A 27,877-nucleotide genomic window follows, 5' to 3' on the forward strand; every position below is an offset into this window, starting at 1 on the left:
CAGGTTATTAATAGCTGTGACCTTCTGTGAAAGGTTCTCATATTTGCACGGGGGAAAGTCCAAGATTCTCAGGACTAATCCCCTCTGATATAATATTCCCATAACAGATGATGTAGGGAGGGCGCCAAAGTCCACAGTAAACAACATCCGGAGCAACACTATCACACAAAAACGCATCACTCTACAACAGACGCGAGAAAACAGGAACTGAACACTGAACTGTCTTTGTGTACAAACACACTCGCTTTGTTTAATGACTCACAAGCACAAAGTGCTGGGTGTGTGCGCCCGTACCCTCAGCATGTTCTCTCACCTCCCCCTGATACACAATATCTTTTTACCCTCTCGCCCTCCTTTCAGTCCACTCTGCGGGAGTGAAGCCGAAAGACTGGAGAGACCCGCTGCATGCCTGTGCACAGAGCTCTGTTTGTGTACTCTTTACCCACTGCTGACACACAAACAACCGGTTAGAAAAAAAGTGCTGTAATGCAGAGAAAACTCCCCCTCATCCCCTCTTTCAACACTCCTGCTCTGCTATTTCCCTGTATCTGACTCACACAAACATACACACACATACACACACAGGCATTTTCTTCCTCATCCTGTGGGGCTTGACAGTTAGCAGCTCACTGCAGTGTGTACTTACTCGTCTTTGTCTTCCTCTCGCCCCTCTGTTTTGTTTTTGTTTTTCTGTCTAGGGCTTGTTTTTAAGACACTATGGAGTCAGTAGAGGTGTTAGCTTGACTGCTAACTTCCTTAGCACAGCCGTTGTGCTTTAAAATAAATTACTGAGCTGTCGACTGATCCACTTTCACTTTACAGTAGAAGAGGGGGATCCAGCTCCAACCCGACAACGTTTACTTCCTTATTTTCATCTGCTGCTGCCTGTTTTTTTTCACCACTTCCTGCTTGTAGTCTTCTGTATGTGTGTCATGGATATAGGTGTGTGTGTATGTGTGAACGGCAGAGACACGCAGAGGTTGAAGAGAGAAAACTCGCTTGACAACAACAACAAAGAGTACAACTCAAAACCTGACGTATGAGGAAATAAAGGATTCGCACAGTTGTAACGTTAAAATAAATCTTGTGTTATTAGCTACTTGTTTTGAATTGCAGAGGCATAAGGCTGTAAGTGTGTCACTATTTGCTGAACTTACCCCACAACTGCGCAAAGTGACTTATGCAGGGTAATGCTGCATTCAAGTGCTCCTCGGATGGTCCCATTTCCGGAGTCGGGAAGTCGTTCTTTCGACTTCGGTGTGTTCATGAGCTCTTAAGCCGTAATGTGGAAACAATGTGGACGCTAAAAAGAAGATGTATTTTGTCCCAGTCTTGTTGCTGCACCATTACATTCCCTAAACCTACTAAAATATTGCTTTACCTGACTAAATGAGTAAAACGTTTCTTGCCATCAACCAAACATTTACTTTTGTCCCCCACGTTTCTGATATCAACTTTCCGCAAGTCGTGTACCAAAATTTTCACTTCGCAAATTATTGCTCCGATTTGAGGGGGCGTGCGCGTGAATTTTCCCAAGCTTGAATTCATTTTTCCGATTATTCTGGCGGGACATGAATGCCACATAATAACAGGCCAATCAGCAGCTCGATAAGTGTCTCGTGCCTTCGTGTTGCCTCTTTATATACAGTCTATGGTCGCCTCTGATAATAATTTTCTCTTAAATAGAAATAACCTCCATAATCTTCTAATTGTTTGAAAACAGTTAAGACATTATCAAAAATATTATGTCCAGTGTGCATGTAAGTAGATGTGTATGCTTTTTCCTCTGTCTTTATTGAACCGATTCAAAATACAATAAATAAATAAACAGAGCAAAAATATTTTCCAGAGTTTTATTACTGCATTAAAAGAGGAGAGCACAATACAAGATTAAACATTTCACAGTGTATATACCTTGCCAAAATTTAAACAAAGGTTTTGGATTCTTCTCTACTAGAAAATTGTTATGGTCTACCACGGTTACTTGCCATATTTACATCAGACCTGCAGAATTTTTCCAAGCTATAGACTTTGAGATTCCAAGTGCAAATATGCTTTACATGTGATTGTAAATTTATTGCACTGAAAAGTCATACAGTGCACCTGCAACCTTGCCTTTTGTTGTGTTGTTGGACACATGTATGCACATGGTTTTACCTAAACCATTTTATTCTGACTTCAGCTGGTCATATCTGCTAAAGTGTTGGATATCAAGTGTGCAAAGCTGCCTACTCCTGTTGTTTCTTTTTATAGCACAAATTTGTAGCCCAACCTACTGAGGGAACCTGGTCTCACTCATTGCACAGTTTAAAAGAACTAAGTAATTTAGGAGCATGAGCAGTATTCAGAGACCTGAGATATTGGTGTCGTGAACAGTAATTTGCTTATGAGACTTGATTTGGACTTGACTGGACTTGAAGTGATACTTAATCTGATTTGAGACTTTTCCCAAAAGAATTAAAAAAAAAAAAAAAGCTCTGATTGACATGCCTTCAAAAATGAGGTGTTGTCAGATGACCAGTTAGGTTTTTCCAAATCAGTCTTCTGTTTATGTTTGACATAAACAGTGGTTTATCTCTAAATTAAAAATATAAGATTTAAAATAAATATAATCATGGGATGCAAAAGCCTCAGATGTAAAAATAACAATGGCAATAACTGGGTTCTGGGGATGAGATGGTTTCCTTAGGGTTTGGGAAAGTGAACAAAAGCAATACATGCTCATATCACACAATGTAATCTTATTTTTCCAATGAGCATTTAAGTGATGTTAAAACAAGTGCATGTTATTGGTTCTGCATAAATTTATGAGAAATTACAACAAAGAGGTGACAGTTTGGAACCGAATGAAGATGTATTTATTATCTATATACAGGAAAATTTAGGAATGCTTCTGCTGGAAGAGTAAACAAAATGTGTATTTTAACACTGGCACTAACGGAAATTTCTAATTATGATGTTGATAATGCTTTCCCCTTCTGTTCACGTCCTTACCCTCCATAAACCAGCACTGAGGGACAATGGAACAGGATTAGAGGTCTGGAGAGAGAGACAAAGAGATGAGGAAAAACAAGCTGTTCTCTGTAGAGAGATCTAAAGAGGCTATTGAGCTGGGCTTCATACCAGCAGTATTTGGCAAATAATTGTTGACTGTTACTCTGATTTGAGTGGCACGCCATAAATAACCATAAACCGCGGTCCAAGGAAGCCTTGAGCATCCACTCGATATGGATGATGGCGCTGCTTTTGCCAAAGTTTATGAGCTGTTTTGAAGAGGTTTGCTCTTATGGAAAGATTGCCAAGAGACAAGATTTATTATAAGACTGTAAACAGAAAGGATGACTCAATGAAAACATATGTCACTGGCAAAATCAAATTTGCCTTGGCATGAGACTTGCTTAAGCCATACTAATGTAATGACTAAAAATGTTTCCAGAGGACATTTAATTGTAACAGATGTCATGGTTGTGATTAGAGTTGTAGTTGGAATCCAGAGCACACATCGTTTTACCACACACATCACAGCAAGATCACATCCAACCATTGTCAGCTGTTGTACCACACTAAATGGTCAGTGTGATGCTAAACTTTCACCTGACTTATTTTAAAATCTTCCACTGCATTAAACTCTGCTGAACAGAGAAAGGCAGCATCATCTTGAACACTGCATTAAATTGGAAACAATTAAAAGGCTCATTGACTTGCAGTTCATTAAAGAAGCACCCAATATAAATACAATATGTGGCTACTGATAGGAACATTGACTTTTTCCTTCTCTACCCGGGAATTGCAGAGAAAATGTGACATGCAATAGGAGCTAAATTTGTTTACCAAAATTGTGTTTCTACAGCTGAGAAAAGCCTGTGCATGGAAGCTGGCAACACAAAGAACATCAAGCTCTCAGAAATGCTAGCCAAGAGTAACGAGGGGAGCTTTGGCAGACAAGCAGAGCAGACAGAAAACACTTACCTAATGCCTCAGTTTTAACATTGTTTTATTGGCTTGAGGTCAGCTGTTCGTCTCAAGATAGAATGTCCTTTAACAGCGCTGTCAAAGGAACACTTCTTGGAGTGAGTTAGCTCTCTCTCTCTCACTCTCTCCCCCCCTTTATCTGTTGATATTTTATTCTGTCTCCCAGCTCCTCATTTGCCTTCTGCATCATTCTGCTCTTGACTTTTCCACAACACCCCCAGCCTGTCATAGCTGTGAATCATAAAACAGAATCAACATGCTGTTTTGCAAGGTTGTTTGTGGATTCTTGAACTCATGTCTCAAGAAGTAAGATGACTAAATTTCGCTGACTAACCCCTTCAAATTGGGAACATGGACTTAAGTCAAGAGTAATGGGTGTATTAGTAATCCTACTGAGTGAGATAGCCCCCATATAGTGCTGCAATTCCCCTTTAATGTTTGTTTTATGTGTGCGTGTCTGTATGTAGGGCATGGTAGGGGAAGGACAGCCGTCAAGACAGATCAGAGGCAATGAACAGTGAGATACAGGTGAGGGAAGAGGGAAAAAAAGTACAATTTGTGCAGGGAGGGCGCATATGAAGGACAGAGATAAAGAGTGTTTTTTCCAAAAATCTTGTCATCCAAAACATTGCAAGATCAAGATCTTACAGTATTCTCCCAAGAATATAAATATGTACCCACAGCACAATCAGTGCTTGAATCTGAAGGAAAACTATGTTATATACAGTATGTGCAACCTTCTCTAATGCCTATCAAAATAGGTTGTTTAGGATTTTAAGCCAATTAGGCTAAACTTCCATTGTTTTTGCTTGAGACAGATATAATTAAAACTTAGCTTGCACTCATAATTACATGAGTATGAAACGAAAACTTGACAGAAATGGTCCAAATTGGTAACATGAAAGTACATATACACCCTTATTTTTATAAGAAACCACTGAAGTATGCTTAGATTTATGAATTTATTTATAAGCATATTTGTCAATAAGGGCTTTCTAAAATTTCATGAAACTCAGCATACCTCTTTTGCCCTTGAGGCACAATTTCTCATCATTAAGCCAGGTTCTGGTATTCATCATTAAGCCAACTTCTTGCTTCAAGAAATAGTTAGAAATGACCTGCTTCTCTACCTGTATTTAATTCCTATTCAGGGTCACGGGGGTTGGAATCTATCCCAGCATGCATCCCAGCCCACTTGTTCAATAACAGGCCCGTAGCTTTTTCCTAGTGATTCTTTAATCATACAGCATATGTTAATCAATGATCAGGCACTATCAGGGTAAACTATAAACCAGTACAGTTGTTTGTGATCTGATTACATACATACATGCATAGTCTTCCTAAAGTTCCTATTTCTACTTTCCCCCACATAATGTAAACTGTCAATGCCTGTCTCAGAGCTACGGTCATCCATTTCTAAATTGTTATATTGCAGCCTTTATTTCACATTCTGTCGAATGGACTCTCTAATTAATACATCCAGAATGCATCATCATATATATCACACAAAGTACCAACTCATTACTGTCTGCTGCCAAAGGGATATCTGGACTAATCTCTCTTTGTCTCGCCCTGCTCTCTCTCTCTCTTTCAGCGAGTAGGAGAAAAACATATTTTGAAAACTCCCTCATGAAAATAGACAGAGAGGATAGAGGCTAAGAAGAATACCACCTCCCATGATGGTGGTAAGGTGAATCTGAGTTGAGCTTTGAAAAATAGAGTGTGCACTTACAAGTGTGTGTGTGTGTGTGTGTGTGTGTGTGCTCTCACACTTCCAGCATTATTGTAATTTAGACCTTTAGGATGAAGACTTTTTTTTTTTTCTCTGAATTGATAGAATTTTGCTGGTCCCTGCTTCTCCGAGGGGCTGCAGATAGGATTCTGGGTCCAAATTTAAGGAGTGAATATGGTAAAAGTTTTCTTATAAGGATACAAAAGGTAACAAGGTGTGTGTGTAAATGCATTACTAAATTCTGACATTATGACTCAATATAGCCCTTCGCAGATGGTGATACCACATTATTCACAGTCTTCTCTTGACCTCTGTAAGGGCATTATGAGTTACAAAATCTCTTTATGGCCCTCTCCCCTATTCCCTAGAAACACAGAATCAATACCGAGCTTTGGGGCAGCGGCTTTCCATCAATAAGTCATTTAATCAATGATCCCACAAGAGTGCTCCCTCATGTCTGTCTTTATAAACCCAGGTTCTACCTTAGACTAGATTACTAAAAGCAAATGGACAGAAAAAAGAAGAGTAAATCGCTGGGTTATCTGAAACAAACTATTCAATTCTGACTCTTTGGGCTTGTGTGTATTAGAAATCAAACAGCTTTAATTGTGATCACCCAGTGATTTCTTACACTCAGATGATCTCTCTTCTTGTCCGTCCAGTGCGTCCCCAGATCCCAGCAATGAAACTATCGAATAAAATATTCTATCTGAAGATTGCCAGAACTATAAAACCATGAAGCAGGTTGTTAAAAAATATTTTAGAAGACCAATAAGGAAAAGTAATAATTTTTTTTTTTTTATGTAGCCTTAATATCTGCCTTCCAAGGACTCGCAAAACTGTAAAAGGCCAACTTCTAAAAATATATTTATTGCTTTTAGAAAATTCCCCAAACTTTTATGAACTCAGCACCTGGACATGAAAGATGTGCGTGTGTTCTGCGCACTGATTGTTAGGTAGCCTTATTAAAACATATTTTCCAAGTGTCAATGAAGTGACTCCTAGCAAAAATACTTTCCCCACACACTGACGTAGAGCTGCAACAATTAGTCGGTTAGTCAATCGACAGAAAATTAATCAATTATTTTGATAATCAGTTTATTGTTTTGAGTAAAAAAACATAAAAATCTCTGAATACAGCTTCTCAAATGTTAATATTTTCTGGGCTAGTTAGTTGTCTATGATAGTAAACTGAACATCTTTGGGTTATGGAGAGTTGGTCTGGATAAAAGAAGACATCAGAGGATGTCACATTGATATTTAGGAAACAGTAATGGACATTTTTCACCATCTTCTGATATTTTATAGACCAAATGACTAATCAATTAATCGAAAAAATAATGAATTGATAATAAAACTAAATCTTTAGTTGCAGCTCTACACTGAAGTATGATATTAGATGGACAGGCAGGCATGAAGTGAGACCGAAAACACATAGTAGTGTAGATGAGATGAACCAGTGGAGCACAATCTGCCTTGGCATATATTCCCTCACCATGCCCCACCCCTGCCTCTCCTGTTTGATCCAAACATTACCCTTATCAGCCTCTTACACACACTCTGTGACCAGGGTAACTGTCTTACACCAGTAGTCATAGGGCGCTGATGTGCAACCAGCAGTTTCCTGCGGCGTTCACGGTCCACTTTTGCTCAGTGCTGCAGAAATAGGGTGTCAGGGGATGACGGTAATAACGTTGTTCAGAATCAAACATCCAGCTCAGCTAATATGATGACTTTGAATTCTCACTACACACTTCAGTGTGTGGAAGCAATTAAGCTTAGACTTGTATTCCTGAAGCAAATTGGAATGAATCATACATCAGTAGTCTTTTCATTCATTGGTTACACATGGGAGAAAATTTCAGGCAGTATAGATATATTACGTTTCTCATTGGTTTTGAACATATAGCTTAGCTTCAGCAACGGAGGTGGTGAGAGGCAGGCAACAAGGCACACCTGCATGTGGTTATCCTTTCCTTTTATATGAATGACTGGATTATTTTCTTTCTCGTTTTATACCAGAGAGGCCCATCTCATATGGGATTAAATTACAGAAAATAACAACACATCTAAAAAAAGATGTCTTGCACTTGACATTAATGTACAACAGAAAGAATGTGAGTGAACAAATGAGTCATTGAGTCACAGAAACATGATCTCATGTTCAATCAGCAATACCACATAATATCCAGTTTCCAGATGTGATGGCAATGTGTTACACCTCTGCTGGTGGCATGGGGACCTTTTCCTCCTGCACAGACAGCTCATGTGTCTTATTTGATTCATTTTTAATCATATTGTCAAGTTTTTGTTTTTTTGGTTTTGGTTTTCATTCTCCCATTTTTCTTTGAAATACTGAAAAGTAAAAATTTAAAACATCATGGGGCAACAACTAGACTGCTTGCTGCTGAGGTATTTACAGTACATACATTTTTTTTTGGTCTTTTCTTGAGTGAGGTAATATTTTAATTCTGCTATCTGAATTGTTAAAATGTGTCCTGAGGGCTGACATTGGGGTGGGTCCTCTCCAGTTATCAGCGGGAGAGGTAAATTCAGTCTGCAAGCTTGGAAAGGTGATCCTTTTGTGGACTGTAGCTTTTATCTTAGAAATTGGCCTTCCTTGAGCTTACTGTTGGATTTATGCCCAAAAGAGAGATTTTGGTAATGAACTGTGAGTACAGAGCAGCAAGTAATAGGAATGTGTTCTTGTCAAGGAGTTGCAATGGTGAATATACAGTGCAGCAATTCAAATATTAATATATGCTAGCACAGATAAACTGCCACAGTTAAGCGATGTCTGTTTTTAAGTTTTTGGACTGAAATTCTGGTGGTTATTATGGCTGGTCAGCTTATCTGTGCATAATGATGTATGATTTGACCTCCACCAACTGTCGCAAAAAGAGTAACAGGTGCTTGTAATGTAAGCAGGGAAAACATTGTGAATCTTGACACCAAAGATGAGGTGCACTTCTAGCTTGCCAATGAAATTGCTTTTACCGTGTGTGCATGGCGATCCCTAAAATACCAGCTGTCAACGAGCGACTATCTATCAACTAAATGCCATGTCGTAGAGGCGAGGAGAAAACATTTTGCACCTCATGTCATGTTTATCATGTTTGGTTAGTAGCAAGAGGTTTACTGAACAACAGAATTAAGTGTTACATTTTTTTACCCTTAGGTTAACAGAAGATTCCTTATTCATGAAAGGCCATTGCCCTAATCCGGTTAAAATCTTTTGTTCACAGAATAGAAAAAGTGAGTCAAACACAATGGGAGGCTTGTCTCAGGTTGTCATGTCTTGGCATAACCCATGACATGCTCATTTCCCGGCTACATCTGTGCTTCATCAGTGGCAAACAAGTACTTACTCGCCAGTGAGTCATGCTCTGCAGAGTAGAGAGCACACCACTACTATGTTCAGACCACCAGCATCAAAAATCGAGGACGTGATGTAAATGTAAATAAAAACATAAGTGCAAAGTGCGATTTACATCAAATATAGTTTGCATGCTAGAATACTTCAATAAACATTCACACACAATGCTGAGACTAACGGCCTTTTTCAACAGTCATGCATGCTTGGCCACAGCTGGACCACTGTCTGCCATGACATCATATTGGAGGACACAGAGCAGATCATTGCTTCTTTATAACAATGACATTCAGTGTTTTCCTCTGTGGCCCCTCTCAGCAGGCCCCTAAATGTGGGCGCTGGTTCACAATGCTCCTCTGTGCCCCCTGACGTATGGCATCCTGGCACTGATGTGTCCCTGGAAAGTTCTCAGGATGAACATTTGTGCCAGAAGCTTTCGAACCTTCCAAATCCCCGGATGGCGTCCTCTGGGGCTCAGGCTTGATTGTGCGGGACTCAGTTTATAAAACGCTGAAAGAAAGAGAGAGAACTCTAAGGTGAGTGTGTTTAGTGAGATAGGCAGAGCATGTGAGAGAAATAATAATAAAGAGCCACCTTTGAATAGTTTAAAACTGGCCTGTTCCAACTAGGCGAGAAATACTCTATTTGGCTGCCAAACCAATCAAGCTTTCACAATTTTGAGTGTGCTGATGATGATTTAAGGGTTTCCACACACTTGCTGTTTGGAAAAGAAGGAGGAAACACATTCCCCAAAGAAACCATACAACTGGTCTTTAAAGAAAGGGCTTTCACAAACCTCTTATTATCTTTTCATGTTGAAGATGACCTTCTAACTCATTTATCAGACTCTAGCATTGATCACAAGGTATAACTGCACCTGCCAGTCAAAAGGTGCCAACGTAAACCTTATTCCTTTCCCTGACAGAGGGGAAATGGGGGGGAAGACGAGGGAATGAGACTGCATTTGGCACAAACGCTGACGTAATTACATATTTAAAGGAGAAAGAGATTCACACAATGTTCGCTCAAACAACTATGCCCGAGGCCAACAAAATGGAGAAGAGTCTTTTGTGTGTGTTGCTGATGTGACTGACTTGGTGGTGAGAAAGGAGAAGAAAGAGAGACAGAAGAAGAGTGAGAAAAATGGAAGAGCAGGTTAGAGGAGGATAGAGGCAGAGAATAGATTTGGGGAAAGAGCAAGGTAATGTGGATGGGGGGAGGAAAAAAAAGTGAGTGAAAGGATGAAGATTGAATTTCATCTTCACAGACGAGAACACTGCCTGCGAGCAAACAAAAGGATGAAAAGATGACCTGCCGCTGTTCTCTGATTGACGGTTGGACAGTCCCCCGTCTTCCTGATGGCTACCCCTCCCTCCAACTCACTCTCCTGCTGCAAGTCACCCCGCTGCCTGCCAGTGTCCGATATCAACTCTTAAAACAATTATTGGACTGCCAGAGGGTGGACATAGCGCTGAGTCAGCAAACAGACATGGAAGACTACCTGTCACAGGGCGCGGGGACGGCTGAGGAGAAGGGTATAGAATGAAAAGGAAAATGGGGAGGCATGTAGAAAGAATGGATGAATCATTTTAAAAGCTTCTCATTAATTTGGTTGACACTGCGACTGTATATATGTGTGCTACTGTTAGTCCCCTATCTCTGAGGGAATACAACACTAGTCACAGTGAAAGCAGATTATGAGATTAAGTGGTGTGCTTCTGAGAAAAAAAAACAATAAACGGTACAGTAGATGGATGAATACAGTAAATTCAATGAAGCCAGAAGAAGGTCACTCTTTACTAAACTTGGTGTGTGTATGCATGTAGGGGGAGTATGGGTGTACAATATAAATGAGCTGTTTGGTGTGGATATGTATTTTTTTGCATAATATACCACAGTATGTTGCACCATGTGACGAAGACGGGGCAGAGAGGTGACCGTTACTTTGTAATGGCTTTACTGAGAGCAGAGAAATGAATCGCTAAATCAGTAGGATTGATAATCGTCTCTGGGTGGGAAATAACCTGCAGAGAATCACAATGACTTTGCTTTTATCTCCTGAGCTCACAGAGTTGCCCGTCCCACTCAAGATTGCCTTGCAAGTACATCACATAATCCCATGGGATTAAATTGTTTTTACGTAGAACATGTGTAGCATCGCAGCAGAGGAAAAACCATGGTAAATATGAAATCAGGGCTTTGATGTTAACCACTGCAGGGCCAACTATCAGCCATTTTTTTTGCCATCCTTTTCTCTTTTCCTTCATTTCTCTCTATCTGTACCCCCTCTCCAGTTCCAACTGTGTGTTTAGAAATAGGATCTTATGTAGCCTAAATTGAAAATGGGACTACTCCACAACACTCAACACATGGCAGCAGATGTGTGGCTGTATGTGAGGGGAGTGGGGGGTGGGGGTGGGGGCAGAAGGAAAATGACACAGAGGGATGGAGAGAATGAGGGAAAGAAACAGAGAGGGAGAAAAGGGAATAGTAGGACGAGGAAAGAGAGAGATGACAAAAGTAAAGAGAAGGAGAGAGGGAGGGAGGAAGGGAATAGTCAGACAGGAGTGCCGAGGAGGAAAAAAGATGAGAGAGGGAGAGGGGAGGGAAGAGAAATGGAGAGGAGTTTAGAGGCTCTCAAACACTTTGCACTCCCAGCACAGCAGATGCCACATTCTGTCTGGCACAGTGATCTGTGGGCCTGCTCTATTTATACCCCTACTGTGTCACGTCAGGGCCAGCGCAACACTCACAACACGCACACACATCTAGCATCAGGCTTTTGCAGCTCTCCTGCAATGACTGAAATGAGGCAGGTTAGAGAGGCTCCCTGCAATGGGTAGAGATGGAATGGATATCGAGTGTCTGCAGACGTGCTGGACTTTCAATTTCAAAGTTCCCTCAAAAACTCATATGCGATAGAAGATAAAGATGCAGTTTTTACTTTTCATTAATGCCTGGCTGGTTTAGCTTGGCAGGCCACAGCATGAGAAAAGGGAGAGTGAACAAACAGTGGTCTGATTAAGCAATGGGGAACTTTTGGATCTCCCTGGTTACTGGGAATAACAGCCACAAGTTACATCAGCTTTCCACCTCAACAATGTCTAGAATTGGGAAACCCAAAGAGGAAAATTTTAGTGAGTGTACAGTTTTTTGCAATTGCTAACACACGTTTTCACCTATTTTCCCAAAATACTGAACACAATTCACAAAACCACACACCCAAAGTGCAAAATGCATCATATATCCTGCTAAATGAAGCACTGCATTCAAAACTACATAAACAAACTTTTGCACCAAATGACCCACACTTCATTCGTATTTTTGCCTAACCAACTACACACTGTTGTGCTCAATAAAAAGCACTTTCATCTTTGGTGGGCTTTGTCATAATAATAGTTCTGTATGTAGAGAATTCTGCAGAAAGAGATTGTTCAAGTGTACAGAAATATTTGCAGAAACACAAATATACTGTTGAAACAAAACCTTTTTATTTTTCTCCGCAACAAATCAGTGTGACATATGCACAGCACATACAGTATAAATTACAGAAAAAGAAAAGAGAAAGAAAGAAAAATACTTAGGCTCCATCTCGCTGTCTAGCTGGGTCTGACCACAGCATCTAATCAACATCACAGGCAATATCTTCCCTGGTTAGACATCAAGGGAAGAAGTGCCTTGAGTGTCGTCTCCACAGCACCCAAATCAATATCGTCATGTGCCTCTTCAATTGTCTGCAGAAAAGGCATGCACACATAGGGCTGACGGTTATACACCTACCATCGCCATGCTGAAAAGAACTCTTCAATTGGATTGAGAAATGGAGAGTAAGGTAGGAGGTATTGGACAAGAAATTGTGGGTGGTCAACAAACCAGTTTTGGAACATGATGGAAGCTGACATTGTCCCATACTACAACATATCTGTGCTGCTCTGCGTCATCCATATGGTCCGGTACTGAAATGTTGTGCAGTCTGTCCAAAAATATGAGTATGTGGGCTGTGTTGTATGGACTAAGGTTGGCATGGCAATGGAGGACACCGTTCTATGTGATCTATGTTTTTGCTATGTTGGCCAGGAACATCTACAATGGCTTTGTGGCCAATGATGTTCCTTCCCCTTCTCCTGGTCTTTGTCAGGTTGAAAGTAAACTAATGTTGGATCATATTAGCATCCATTTCCAGTGCTCTCTGAAAACTAAAAATAAAAAAAAATCAGTCGATATGGTGTAGTCCAGTACACTGGGGAAAAATGCTGTACTGTGTGTAGTGTACTGTAGTCAATCTTGTCCTTACATCCACATATTCATGTCTCAGATCTTTGAATCATTCAGAATTTCTCTCAATTGACATCCTGTAAAGCTGCTTCATGTGCACTTGGTTTTGATGGAGAATATACCCCAATGTAGTAAGGCTGACTTGCCAGATGTTGTTGAAAACTGTGTTGTCCCTTATGATGTGGCTTTGAATCTCTCAAAGTCTAATTGCATTATCTGGCAAAACCAAGTTGATTATTGTGGCTTCCTGTGAACATTGAACATTCAAAACCTTCCGCCATTATGTTTATGTCTCTCAGTCCTTTGGAAAAAACAAAAATATAGTAATTGGTAAGTGTAAAGAAGTTTTTTTCCACAGTAAATGTTGCAGGATTCTTGTACAGCTATAGAGTGTATGACATGGCAGCCACTCATGAATTAAATAGGTATCACACAACAACTGATGTATACAGTATGATTTGTGGAGTCCTGAATTATGTAGAGTGAATGAAAATTTGGTTACGTGCCTATGCTCAAGTCTAACAGTACAACAACAACAGTAAATCAGTTCAAGTCTAACTGTCAACCCATGCCCGGATTTCATCAGAAAGTGTTCCTCCTCTTTGTCTCAACCCCTTTATCTCAGCAATAAAAGATACTCACCTGTGGTCTTTTTTATAGTGCTTACATTCTGATTAATGAGTCGACAATTAAGCAATAAGGTGTTTGGCCAGTTGGCACGCGTATTGGCCAATCCATGGTTGTGGCATTTTGAATGGCAGTAATTTGAAATGGCAAACAAGTGACTTTATGTCAGATTGGCTGTAGAGGACCGTGTGCAGTGTGTTCCAAAAGTGCCATGTTGAATTGCAAATTGGGTGCAAAGCAGATAATGTGTTTAGTGTTTTGGAGACTTGAGCTGAGGTTTTGCTCTCAGAATGTCAGTTTCAATAATTGTGCTTTATCTGTCATATTAGCATGTTATCAATTGAAAAAAACTGTAAGATAGAAAAGGAAGGGTGGAGGGAATGAGGAAAGGAAATAAAACAGAGATTGTTTGTATATTTAAAGCTGCAGCAACAAGTACAGTTCTATATCCTCTCTTCCATAACAGCAAGTAGTGAATTTCGAGCAATATGAAGATGTGAAAATTGTACATGAATCATCAATGCTTCTTTATCCTCGTCTTGGGTGGTTACCCTCATGTGGGCGGAAAAAAGCTTGATAACAGCACAGCTTTAATTTAACAAGCAGCACGCTGTGGACAAAAACAGGCCGTCTTTTCCCATGCTATATGTGTAATCTCATCTGTGAAGCTATGTTGCATTGTTAAGAGGCAGCACCCCTGCATGTTAAATGGCTTTTGTTTGTAATCAATCAGCCCAAATGCTACAGGAGTAAAGCAGGGTTCATTACACATCCGGCTCAGAGAAACGACACCACTCCACACATCCATCAACCTCACACACGGTGGGCCCCTGCAATATAACACTAGCTGGTTGAGAACGGAGGGTGCACTCACACGTGCACGTAAATACAAACACACTCACACATATACAAATACTGATAGACGCACACATCCGCGCACTCGCACATTTATCTGTGACCTATGATGTTATATGCAAAGTCACACAAACAAATTCTAATAGCTCAAAAGAAGGTGGCATTTAAGATCAAGGGGGATATTTTATGCAGGTGCAATAAAAAAGCTTGGAGGCAATCTTTGAGGGGTCACCTTTGATATCATGAAAAATGAGAGGCTAAATCTTGTCTGTAATAGTTTTGTGTGTCCGTCGATGTGTAAAAGAGGCAAACTTTAAATATGGCATGACGCAAACTCTCCAGTCATACACAGTAGGTAAAAAAAAAAATGAAATCAAAACTAAACTGTGTATGTAAACCAGTGATTGAGCACTCCAGCTGTCAGAAGCACAGAGGGAGAGAGAGAGCTGTGCATATGTGTACACCAGTGAGCGTAGGAGAGAACAACAACAAAAGCTTCCTCCTCTTTGAAGTGGACCCTATCACCTTCCCACCCCTGCTCCACTCCCCCTCCACTGTCCGTCAGCAAACCATAAATCCAGGCTCTCATCTGCCGACGTGCCTCTGAAGTTCAGGAATGCCCGCATGGGATTTGAGGCTCGGTGAGTTATGGGAACACCTGGGAGGGGTAAAGGGGGGACAGGCAGGGAGAGAAAAGGAGGGGGGATTCAGGCATCCTTATACCTATGAATGGCAACATGTTGACAGCCAACAAGGCTGATGGATTAGTTCTGGTGGTCAACTGTCTTAGGTGTGGGTAATATGTCTTTAAATCATGGAATAAGCATGGAATACAAGCCACTCACTCTTATTGTTTTTACTAGATGGGAACATGAGCATGCAATATACTTGCCTGCCCAGTGGCAACTTCAGATGGAAAGAAATTGCAGAGAATTCGGGGATGGCAGAGAGGGGTGTTTTTTAAAAGGCTGTGGGTTATAAAAACAGAACATGGCTAGGGTCATGGCCTGGCCTGACTCTGTCGTTCCTGCACAGCAAGATCACATTCTTTAAGCCTGCACGCTCAAAGTCACCCATCTGCCCCTGCGTGTCCTAGCAGAATCACTACAATGCACTCCATTTGTTTGTCTGTCAGTGAGAGCACAAGTTGATTTGAATCTGTGTACCAGGTGTGCCTTTGGCTGTCTTTCAGTCCCCTGCTCTAGTATTTGTTGTGCACATGTGTTGAGAGTAAGGCAGCAACTATTGTTTTCATTATGGATTAATCTGTCGATTATTTTTTTGAGTGCTCGGTTAATTGTTCAGTCTACTATAAAATGTTAGAAAACAGTAAAAAATGCCCTTCACAATTGACTGTTCACTAAGCCCTGCCCCTCTTTATTACTGCACTGTATGCCTGCAAATTTGCAGTTTACAATGTTAATGGTGGTAGATTTACCACTTGAAATTGTAATTTTTGAAACAATAGTTACTTGATTTCAAGTAGATGAATGCAGGCCCCCCTTACCAACCAATGACCTTCAATTTTGCAGTCAGAAATGACAACCATCGCTAACGTTAGAGCCTTGGGTTGGTTGATAATGCTGACTCAATTATAAAACAAACCTCTTCCACACAGTAAATGTACTAGTCATGAATTGGTCTTTTTTAAACCCAAGCTAAGCAACAAATACAGTCATTTAATGATGCCCTTGAAGGTAATGCTCGTTTACTATTGTTGGTAGAAAGCTTGTCAGCCAGACATGCAAAGATTTGCAGCTTATGTAAGAGCAGATAAACACACTGTTTAATCCATTTTTGGCACTTTTTCTTTTGTGTTTATTTTTGTAGACTAAAAAAAAGGAACTATCCCCTGACTCTTTAAATGCCGAGTCGCACTGCTATTACAGTCTCTTGCACACGGGGAGAAATCTAAAGTGCCTAGTTATGGTTGCTAAGCTATGATGATTTGAGGGAGGGGTTTGGCGAACAGTTGAATTACCGAAGCTGACATCTTTAAATTGCTTGTCGTGTATGAACAACAGTCCACATCCCATAGATATTAAATTTGCAATAATTTAAAACAGACTTAAATTATTAATGCAAATGATCACAACTGGTGATAATTAATTTTCTGTTGATCTGTTAATCATATTTCATTTTTGTATGTTGAAGGTGCAGTGTGTAGGATTTAGTGGCATCTAGTAGTAAGGTTGCAGATTGCAACCAACTACGGTGAGGACCTACGGTGGCCACTGAACTCATGAAAAACGCGAAGGGCCCTCTCTAGAGCCAGTGTTTGGTTTGTCCATTTTGGGCTACTGTAGAAACATGGTGGTGTAACATGGTAGGCGCCATGGAAGAGCACCTGCTCCTTATGTAGATATAAAGAGCTCATTCTAAAGTAACGAAAACACAACAATTCTTATTTTTAGGCGATTATACACTAATTAAAACATACTTATGAATATTATATTTCATCCACCCATCTACCAAGTCTGTTCCACTAGATGCCACTAAATTCTACACACTGCACCTTTAAGGGTCTTGAATGAAACCATAAAACTGACATTCTTGTTGCTTCCACATGACAGGCAAAGCAGGAGAATCATTTAAGTCAACACACACAAATGAATAAATCACTGCTCTGTACTCTCTTTGCCCTTGCTGGAGATGTCTGTTTTCTGTCTTAGAGCATCTCACTGCCAATCTCTATACCTTTCCATTTCATGATGGGAGGCCATAAATTTTGCCATTAAAATTGACTTATATACAGTAGCTGATCTTGATGATATATTTCAAACCCCAAGTGTCCAATGAAACCCCCTCTATTCTCTTTTATAGGATAAATGATATAGAATAAATGAGCTGGTTCAAAAAAAAAATCGAAGAAGTGGGAAAAAATGAAAGGAGACAAAATGAGAGCAAAATACTAGATATTCCCCTTGTGGTAGACAGTGCTATATTACGAAGGATTGTGGGACCCTAAAAAGATTTAGTTTCTTTTTCAGTGGCATTGATTTTGTAGAAGATGTCTTTGTAACTAGCCCGGATGATTAGCCCCCACCCGCAATCAATCAATGCCCACAGGATCTCACAATGGCAATATTTACACAGGGCAAATAGATGTGAAGAAATAGAATGGAAAAGATTGGAGGGGAACCAAGGAAAATGGGTGCAAGAGAAAAAAGAGAGAGAGAAGACCTTATAAAACTGAGACAAGGACAGGGGCCACATCACTACATCAAAGCCTTTTGTTTTTGTTGAATGCAACCTTGCTGATTCACAAAATGATATGGCTCTCCAAATTTCCTGTTACCCCGCCTTGTCTATCAATTGCTCTTTTTTTTCATTGAGAGGATATTGAAACCTTATTCATGCAACATTTCAGTTCTGGTGCCAAAGGGATGCATGTTATTCAAAGTATAAGGTTAAAACACAAAGGTTTGCTGCTTGAATTGCCTCTTGAGAAGGAAGGAAGTGTACCACTACACCCTGTATTGTTTCCCCTTTGGTTAGGGGTGTCATGAAGTGCTAGACACTAAGCCTCGCCCTGCAGTCGTGTCAAAGCATAATTGCTGTGGCTGCTGGCGTGGGAGGCCTGGATGTCTCAGACTTGTTATTTGAGATGAGTCAAGTTACAGGTGAGAAAAGAAAGGAATGTCTTTGGAGGCAATGGCTTTAAAGTGCACATAATACCATGTAATTAAAGTTATACTGGGAGACAAGGAAAACACAGTATGTCTGTTTTTTAAATTGCCTTTTTTAATGTTCTTGTCCACTTTTTCCAGCTCGGTTTAGTCATAGCTGATTCCTGATTCATATGGTCCTATCATTATCAGCCATTTTGTTGATGTAGAAGTGATGAAGATGATAACGTTCCTTCAGTGATCATAGATACATTAAGAAACATCTGCAAAGCCAATTTTTGGAATATTTAAAATCTTGCATTGTTTACTAGCTTTACTGTATTGTCGTGCATCCTCTTGCATATTACTACCCACCAACTCTTAATCAGTGTTAAACCAGTGCTAGGAATGTATATTTCATTGCTTGCATGCTTATCATCATGCACATGCACAAACAAAACAGACCTTTTAACCCATAGCGCTGCAAGTCATCAAAAACACCACTTTCAATTAAGGTACTTGCAGTATTTCAACTCTACTCTACCTCGGCCCTCTATTTGTAACATTTTAACCACTAAAGTCCAGCCAAATGACCTAGAATGTCTCTTTAAAACCAGGTAACATAAATGTTTAAAATCATGGCTGGTCCTATGAGGTTTTGAATTGATCAGGGTGCAAGCAATAGGCATTTTTTTTAAATTGTAAAATGTTGTACAGGTATTGCAGAGGACTGAATAATTGCACTTTTTGTGTTAAATTACAAAAGAGAAATTTATCTATGAACAGCTTGTCCATATTCACAGGAAACGTGATGTTTATAGGATAATTCAAGGTAGCAATGCCATCAAGTGATATTGTTGTCAAGGGCAGAGGGAATAACATTGTCTTGCACCATGAGGGCTGAGATTGTCTGGCTCACAATGCTGCCAAAGTTTGTACCAAGCCTACATTTATAAAATCCGGAGGTAGAATAGCCATGATATGTATGTAATTGTCACAATTTTTATACGTTGCCCCATTCTTTTGTATTGTATACGAGTTAGTCCCATCTCACCTTCACCAAGGCATGTCCAATCTTGTTCAAATGACAATAATACTGCAGAATCAGCCATAAGCCGCCTAATGTTTGTTTCTAGTGAGCTGTTCCCTCTTTCCCCTCTCTAAAGAGAGAGGCCAGCACCTGGACGCAACCCAAAATGACTGCCTGTTATGCCTGTCCTCATCGCTGCATGCTTGAGTGCTCTTCTCTTCTATCTGTACTACTGTCAACCTATCTACTTAACTGATTGACTGTCATGACATTTTCTCACAGTTAGTTTTAATCATTTCATTGTAACAGTTCACCATTATAGAACGAGGCAAGCCGGAGCATTTGTGCAGTACAACAGCCTACTATGGCGGCACAAAGCGCAATTTACATAGAAATGACCAAATTACTGAGCACTGGCACAGCCAATGGATGCTATAATTCAAAACGACTACTGCAAGAAACCACACACAGGTCTATGATAGGGTACAGCCTCCAGCCAACACTAACTTTCAGAGAGCTAGTGGTCAGCCAGCAGGAAGGAATGTGCTGTTTCAGCAGGTTGTAGGTATTTTGTCATCAAGTATCACACATCCTCTTGCCCTTCTGTGTATCGATTCTCTCTGCACTTGGGGCAGGAGAGGACAAAACCCTTATGACATAGTCACAGCCAATGGAGAAAAAAACACAAAACCTCAAACTTCACTGACAAACAAGTACTCCAAAAAACAACAGATATGTCTTGGTTGTTGAGTATTAGTAAGCTTTTATAAAAGTTACTTCAGAAGCTAAATCTAAAAGATGTGTCAAGCAGTGCAGCATACACCTTCCCAGAATTAGAAAAGTCATTCCCTCAGGCATAAATCCAGCCAGCTAATTTGGACCAATCAACTCTTTCTCTGGCATTGAGACTGATTCATAACCTCTCTTCACAACATTTGCATAGAAATATCTTAATTATGGCCACAATCTCAGCCAGGTGCAGTGGCCATGAGAGAGATGCATTCAACAGCAAGACGATAGATTATCTCCTTGTGAATGTGATCAATTATTCTTTCCATCAAAAAAAGCAAAAAAAAAAAAAAAAAACAACAGAAAAAAACAGTCATTTCCATAAGCATACTAATTCACATTTACATAGAGATGAACCCAGATGCAAATGAGCAAAACAGTGTGTACTTGAAACAAGTCCCCTGGCTGCACTGAGGCATCAACAGGCATCACCCAGAGGAATATCAAAACCCATCAAGCATGTCAATCAAATGCCATGCAACATTTCAGTTAAAGTAAGGAGGGGAAAAGCAAGGCAAAACACTGGAACACAACAAGGTCCTTACAAGGAAACTAATGCCATGCCTGAGTAATCCCAGATTAAAGCAACGACAGAATTGTAAGACATGTGCTACAATGGCTAAATCTGTAAATAACTCTTCATGTGTCCCTTTTACTTACATCCAGGTAAAGTATTTTGTTTAATAGTTTTAGACTGTGGAGAGCAATCAATCATAATACAATTATTTCATTCATGGCATCACAGCATATACAATTTAACCGTAAAATAGTCTTTTACCTTCTGAAGTATAGCAGTAGTCGACATATTGTCTTTATGTCGTAAAATGCCAATGTTTTACATGAAATTAAACAAATCTTATGACTTTCTGCAGGCTATGCTCTGACATTTTGGAGACAGAGCTTGAGGGATGAAGCATAACAAATAGGATGGAATTAAGTGGCGAAATTAATCAGGATTTATTTTTATGTGTGCTATGACTGGCATGAAGCAAATCGTATTAAGGGAAAATAGAGGGAATCCAAATTGAGGTTAAACAGTTCTTGTTTCAAAAACTGTTAAATGGATTATACTGTATGTAGATCACTATGTCTACATACTGTAGGCTATATTACTGTTCCAAATCTAATAATAACATCAAATTATATAATGAGCAATATAATAAAATATGTCATCTGAATTCCCTTTGCTGTCTGTGTTATCTGATATATTTCTGTCAACATAAACTCATCAAAGATCTGACTCATTAGTAGTCCTGACACAGTGAAAAAATAAACTACAGGCTTCTGTGTTGGAAAAGGACAAGTCGAATGTCATCTTTTCCTTAATCTGCAAGCATGGCAGCACTGAAAGCGTGGACAACAGCTGGAGAGATGTATCAGTCTGTCCCCTGTGTATGACTTACTGTGACAGAGCCCCACAAAAGCCAATTTCCCACTCAAGGATGCAAGTTTATTCGCTAAAGACTTTGGCCATCAGAGTTTAGGGAAGTCTGTTGTTTAAGACAGTAGACCTCTGTCACTGTCCTGAGTTTTACATGAGCACACATACACACAGACACCTTCACCTTCTGTTTGTTACTTTTTTTCTGTGACTTTTTAATATTTTATTCACTCTCATGTTTCAAATACATGTGTGCTATCACATAGTTGGCTTTAAAAGTAAATCTGTATAGCAGAAATTAGTGTCCCTCGTGATGCTTCCATGTGCACACTCTTGTTATGAAATGTTATTACATGCAAATCTCACAACAATGGATGGTTACCAAGTGAAAAACTAGATGCTGTTAACATCTGTGTCATAGGCATAGACATCTATGTAATAAGTAAAGACAGAGAAAAAGACAGAGGAGAAAAACTTGATTGATTTGGACACACACATGCTGAGGGGAAAAATAGACGAGGTCATTACATTTAACACATTTTTCTTCTCTTGTTAGCTGAGATATGCACAGCCCACTTCTTGCCTGTCTCTGTTGCTCATTACCTTCTACTTTGTCTTGAGCAAGAATGCCCAGAGGCCCTGACCTTATGCTTGCACCCCTGGTTTGGACAAAGCCAGGCTTTGTGCCAGCTCTCCAGGCACACCACAGCCTAGATGTCCAGCCCTTACATTGCCAAAGCCCCTCCAGTCGTTACCCTGGCTCCCCGGTTTACCCTTCATGGCCCGTATCCACTCAGCTGTGACTAAGTGACTCTCCCCCTACTATGTGCCGTGTTTCATAATGAAATCATTCAGTCATGCACAGGAAGTTCCCTGCACTGTGTAGAAATGAAAGAATTTCAGTTACGTCCGTCCACTCACACATGGCAGACACGCTGGGAGAGGGACAGCCTAAGTCACTTAGTCACCTGGTGTTTGGCAAAACACACAATCTTTTAAAACATTTTTTCAAAGCACCCAGTCTTTTAGACTTGACCATTTTCTACCCCAAACTAAAAAATAAATATGTCAAACAACTATTCAGTATTTTCACAGAATATCAAGAGTTGATCACCATCATCACTATTCTTTGGGTTTTGTTTTTCATTCGGTTAAAGTGAATTATTCTGTTAAAATGTTGCATCAGTATAAATTGTTCTCCTTTTGTATGACCCACAGATAATACTGACTTTTTGTAGTTTTAAAATTCACAACATAGGATCTCAAGTTAAAACATTCAACTTTGACAACAGTTTTGTGTACACAGCTGGGTCTCCTTTCACTTGCCCGTCTGAGAAGTGTCTGTGTGCGTTCTGCGTGTCCATGGAGATGATCCTCCCTCAGCTCCTCTGGAATGTTTGCAATGTTCACAAAGAAGAAGACGATCGGCTTGAGTACCTGGGGTCTGTGCTCAGGCCTGCTGTGGGCCCCTAGCTGTATGGACTGTCTGAGCCTGTCATTCAGTTTACTGACACAAAAAACAAGCACATCTGGGGAGAACCATAGAACACTGGCATGTGTGAGGGCATAACTAACTGCCATATACTGCTGCGCTGGTGCCATGAGCTAGAACAAGTTATATTCATTAGACCGCGTCACAAAGTTGAGTGCATGAGGATTTTGTTGCCTCAGGGTGAAAAGTAGGGTGGGTGCAGACTTGGACAAGTTTGTGTGGTAGTTTGAAATAAGCCAGGCAGGAAGGGTGGGGGAGGAACATATGTGAATAGTTAAAAGGGTGATTCAACAACCTCTTTGATATCCACCATTAGTGTGATTACAGCTGGCATGGTCCCTGGTAAAAAAATGGCTTGCCTATGCGGAGGAATCCACAAAAAAAAAAAAAAAAAAAAAACTAATTAGGAAAATGAAATTTTCATTTTCCATTTAGCTAAAACATGAAGTTGACAGTGATATTAACAGTGAAGACAGATGCATGGCAGGAAGGGCGAGATGTGGGTGAAATACAGAGGGAGGGAAATCGTGCAAGGCAGGGAAGGAGGAAGGGTTGCGAGTCTGGTTTAGACATGCAGACCTCAGTTTGGCATTGTGTTTAATCCCTGGTGTCTGCAGCCTGTCGTAAATCTCTTTGCAGTGTTCAGCATTAACAGACATGCTTAGAGCACGATGCCCAGCTGCAAGCACAGTCCTTGCAACCCCCTTCCCTGAGACACACGTCCACACACTAACCATACACCCGGCAACAAGCACATTAACATGACCTGCTTTCCCCTATACAACAGTCAGTGCACATATTGATCTCCAAATCCCTATTGCAGCTGCAGCAGGCACTTAGTCTGGAAAAAAACCTCCAGTTACACCTGCTTAAACCTGTGCTGCATCTCTGCCGCTGTGTAGTGACCTAGCAGGGTAAAGTACAAATCACTGACACTGAGACACGTGCTGTAAGCCATGAAATGAAGGGTGAGTACGAATTGAGGCACTATTCGAACAAGATGCACTAATCCCTGGCTCATACCACTCTATGGAGCTGTGCAAACAGTAGTGACGTGCCCTTGAGTTGGCCATATATAAAGTTGCAAAAGAAACCAGATGATGTGCAGGATAGTGAGAGGCTGGAAAGAATTAGGCCTTCAAAAGTTTGTTCATTGGCACTCCCTCTGATGTGCTCGTAAGCCTAGAACCAGAAATCAGACACAGAGCTGGGCCAGTGGTGGAACTAATAAGGAAAGGGTGCTTCCAAAAGGGCCAGATTAAAGACTGGTGTGGTGATGTGAAGTGAAAGCATGTAAGGCCAAATAACACTGACCCTCAGACGCTATGTGTATATACATGTGCTTTACTCGCAACTCTTGAATGCTTCTCACAGTTACATTCTGACGGGTGGTCGCTACAAATTCAACCATTGAAAAATGCTAAACAAAGGCCTCCTCTGAGAGAAGAGCTCTCATTAATTGTGGGCTTGGCCTCTCAGCATGCACCCACTAATGGAGTTTTCTTACTTTTCAGCTGTACAGACTGAACCAATAAGTGATCCAGCCTTGGCTGTAGGTTGACTGTTTATATTACCAGCATGACTAATATACTATAATTTGTCTGCTGGCTCTCAAAAGGAGCATTTTTTGATATAGTTAGGGAACAGTAAATACTTTTTTCAAAGGATGACAAATGATGTCAGTTGTCTCCTTCAGCTCATCAATTCTGGGAAAGAATATAAAGGGGATTAGAGGTTCCTGTTGTAGCATGCCTGTGGCTGACAGAATGGCTCCTGGGGAGCACTGTGCCAGTACAAGATATTTCTACAGCACAGTGAGAGCACTGTAATGGGCAAGTACAGAGGCTTGAAAAATCCCAGTGCTTCACACAAACTAGGTAAATATTTGATGCACCCTAATAAGGCAGTTAAGTACAAACCACATACAAAACACATAGTCCGACAACAGTTTACATAAATTACAGTGTATTTATCAAAAAGGACAAGAGATCTTGGAATGTTACAATGCACATTAAATTAGTGGAGCATCAAATTTCCCAAAACAGGTTGGCAGACAATATTTACAACATACTTACAACATGTACAGTGGATATGTTACACCTGTGACTTTAAGGCTGAATATATAATCCAATCACAATTACAGGAGTGCAGGTGCTGGCTATGACAATTGACTGTGCAAACGATTTTCTATAAAAAGCGAGCCAGATGTCAACAGAAATATAGTATTCGAGAGACTTATATTAAGGCTTAGGAGTTTATCTTTAAGATTATTGAACACAAGGCAAGAATCCAAACACACATATGAAGGGCTGCATTATGATACCCTAGTCACAAGTATAGCCTACTCTTAACATTTATTCCTATTCAGGTGGAGTGAAGTAAGACAGGATAAACTGTCCTTAACCATTCCTCTCTGTGAGATATACAGTGAAAATCTCAGCAGGAAGCTTAGAAACATGTGTCAAATTTTCTTATTTATAAAGTAGGCATCACATTTTGTCCACAAGAGGTAGTTCAGCTTGATATTCAAGACAGTTTTGTGTAATGCGCATCAGTTTAGCACAGGTGCGTTTGCATTACTCATTATACTGTGCAGACAACAAATCCATCACCTGTGCGTGCTGGATGTTCACAGTTGGCTGTACTTCCCTTTGCAATGCAAAATGTGTTTATATAATCTGTCTATCCTGTCCTGGAGAACACCGGCGTGCTCGTCTGAGAGAAATCCTAATTCCAGGGACAAAGGCTCGCTGTCTCTGTAGAGCTCCAGCAGTCTTTTCCTGGAGTCTCTGCGCCTGTGCAGCTCCGCCACGCGCTGCGTGGTCCTTTTTCTGAACACACACACGGAACTCAATACTGTATTGTGATATTTCTCCCACATGTTTAACACCCGAAACCCGTGCACGAGTCCGGCCTCGTTGTCAATGAATACGAGGTCACCACTGGGTGTTTTGAGGAGGTTGTTGGTGTCTCTCTCCATTACGCGCGAATCCCACTGCAGGCTGAACAGATTGCTGACGAGTCTGTCGAAGTTTGCAGTCAGGTAGTCGAATATGATCAGGTCGGTCCACTGCATAAGCTCCAGCAGCTCCACCGTCGTCTTGTCCCGGAGCTCCTCCAGCGCAGGATGCAGCCCGCTGCTCTCCTGTCTAAGCGGCGCAGGTGTGACCACCCCGGTCAGGTTGGAGACCCACTCGGTGAGAGAAACCACGGCTCGGTCACTCCACTGTAAACCATCTATCCGTGTCCTCACCGCCGCCCATTGTTCACTGTAAGTGTTCAGTTGAGACAGTATTAAAGGAGGCAGGTTCGTGATGCCTAGTAAGCTGGCAAGGTAATATGTCAAAGTTTCGCCTTGCACCTGATCTGCATTTATCCCGTAACGCACACACGCTTTGGTCCCATCTGCAAAAGTAGCGAGCTGATTGGATATCCTGCCGCATCCAGACTCTAGCTTCACTATCCGGTGTGTCCTCGCTCTTTCTCGCCAAGCCTGAGCATATTCCTCTGTGAAGCCCACAGGGAGGAGTTCTTCCAGCCATTCACTCCAAAATATCCCATCCTCCACGGGGGAGCCTAACTTGACCGGGCCCTCCTGCTGCGTTGACCTCTTGTTATCCCCATTCACATGGTAATTTCGATTTCCTACTGAGATATCAGTGAGGTTCAGAGCCTCTAGTCTGCCCCCCAAGTGCGGTCTTTGTGCCGCTGTGACAGCGAGCAATGCCCGGAAAGTTTTGGCGGAGAGGTCCACAGGGAGGCTTGGATAGAAAGACCCTCCACCCGGTACCGAGAACCTCCGTTTGTGTCGCTGTAATCGGTTCTCCAGTGCGCTCCAGACGTAGAAAACACTTGCAAAGGCGCACAGGAAAAGCAGAGCGAAGAAGTTTGCTGAAACAGCCCTCATGGTGAAGACCACCCGTCCCCACAGAGAGCTCCAACAGATTGAAATAAAATAGTACAGAAAGAACCAATTTTCTTCAGTCCACAGTTGAGCTGGAGAGGCTGCGATCTGTGCGCTCCGTGTCCCGTACAACCCCCAAGCCCGGCGGCTCACAGGCGGACTGTTTGAGATCACAGGAAGAGGGTCGCCGAAACAGTGTGAATCTCATCTCCCGTCCTGTTCAGAAGCCTTGTCATATCCCTCCTCTGCGGGAAACATAACGAGCATTTCGGGTCACTGCAGCGGATATCCTCTATTGAAAGCTCTCTGTTGTAGCCCACTGGCGTCGTGTGGGCTCTCTGTCCGCGGACACCTCTCCGTTTCTCATCTTCCTTTCTCTCTCCACCGGGCGCTGGGTGAGTTTGAGTCGTGGTGGTGTCGGCTCACAGAGAGACACTAGGCGATGAGACACGTGACTCCAGTCCCGAGATGGTGGGCGGATCGTGGGAAGGAGGGTTCAGAGAGGAGAAGAACAAGTGCACCGCGCCGTGTTCTGCCCGTGTGCTTGTGCTTGTGTGTGTGTGTGTGTGTGTGTGTGTGTGTGTGTGTGTGTGTGTGTGTGGATTGTATGGTATTGGCAAAGACAGTCATTATGATAATTGATAAATAGGGCAGAAATACTTTAGAAATAATGTCACAATTTTTAACAAATTATATTCGTACTTGTGCTACTAAGCGGAACATCTGTGTCAGTGAGGCAAATGTATGTGGGGATGGAGTGGAGGGTGAGTCTGTCTGAAGTCAAAATTTGTGCGAAACATTCGCCCATCTTTATTTTTTTTTCTTTCTATCAGTTTCTA

The 27,877-nt window shown here is 41.2% G+C and overlaps 2 protein-coding genes across 5 annotated transcripts in view; both read right to left on the bottom strand.

Annotated features, from left to right (window-relative positions):
• The window catches only part of trim44 (tripartite motif containing 44), a 48,193-nt gene extending 46,927 nt beyond the window's left edge, over positions 1-1,266 (bottom strand). For 2 of the 4 annotated variants that reach the window (XM_067589335.1, XM_067589336.1), the window contains exon 1: positions 647-1,148. Coding sequence is in view for 1 of the 4 variants with exons in the window: in XM_067589334.1 (XP_067445435.1) it covers positions 1,158-1,224 (67 nt within the window). In the remaining 3 variants the exon portion in view is untranslated. The other 2 variants (XM_067589334.1, XM_067589337.1) reach the window with 2 other exon arrangements.
• Positions 1,267-21,854: 20,588 nt separating this feature from the next.
• fjx1 (four-jointed box kinase 1) lies at positions 21,855-27,510 on the bottom strand. The gene has a single exon (XM_067589339.1). The coding sequence runs from the start codon at positions 27,039-27,041 to the stop codon at positions 25,764-25,766; it is 1,278 nt and encodes a 425-aa protein (XP_067445440.1). The 5' UTR covers positions 27,042-27,510; the 3' UTR covers positions 21,855-25,763.
• Between the last annotated feature and the right edge of the window lie 367 nt (positions 27,511-27,877).

This window comes from Thunnus thynnus, chromosome 5 (assembly GCF_963924715.1).
Source record: "Thunnus thynnus chromosome 5, fThuThy2.1, whole genome shotgun sequence".
Taxonomy (NCBI): Eukaryota; Metazoa; Chordata; class Actinopteri; order Scombriformes; family Scombridae; genus Thunnus; species Thunnus thynnus.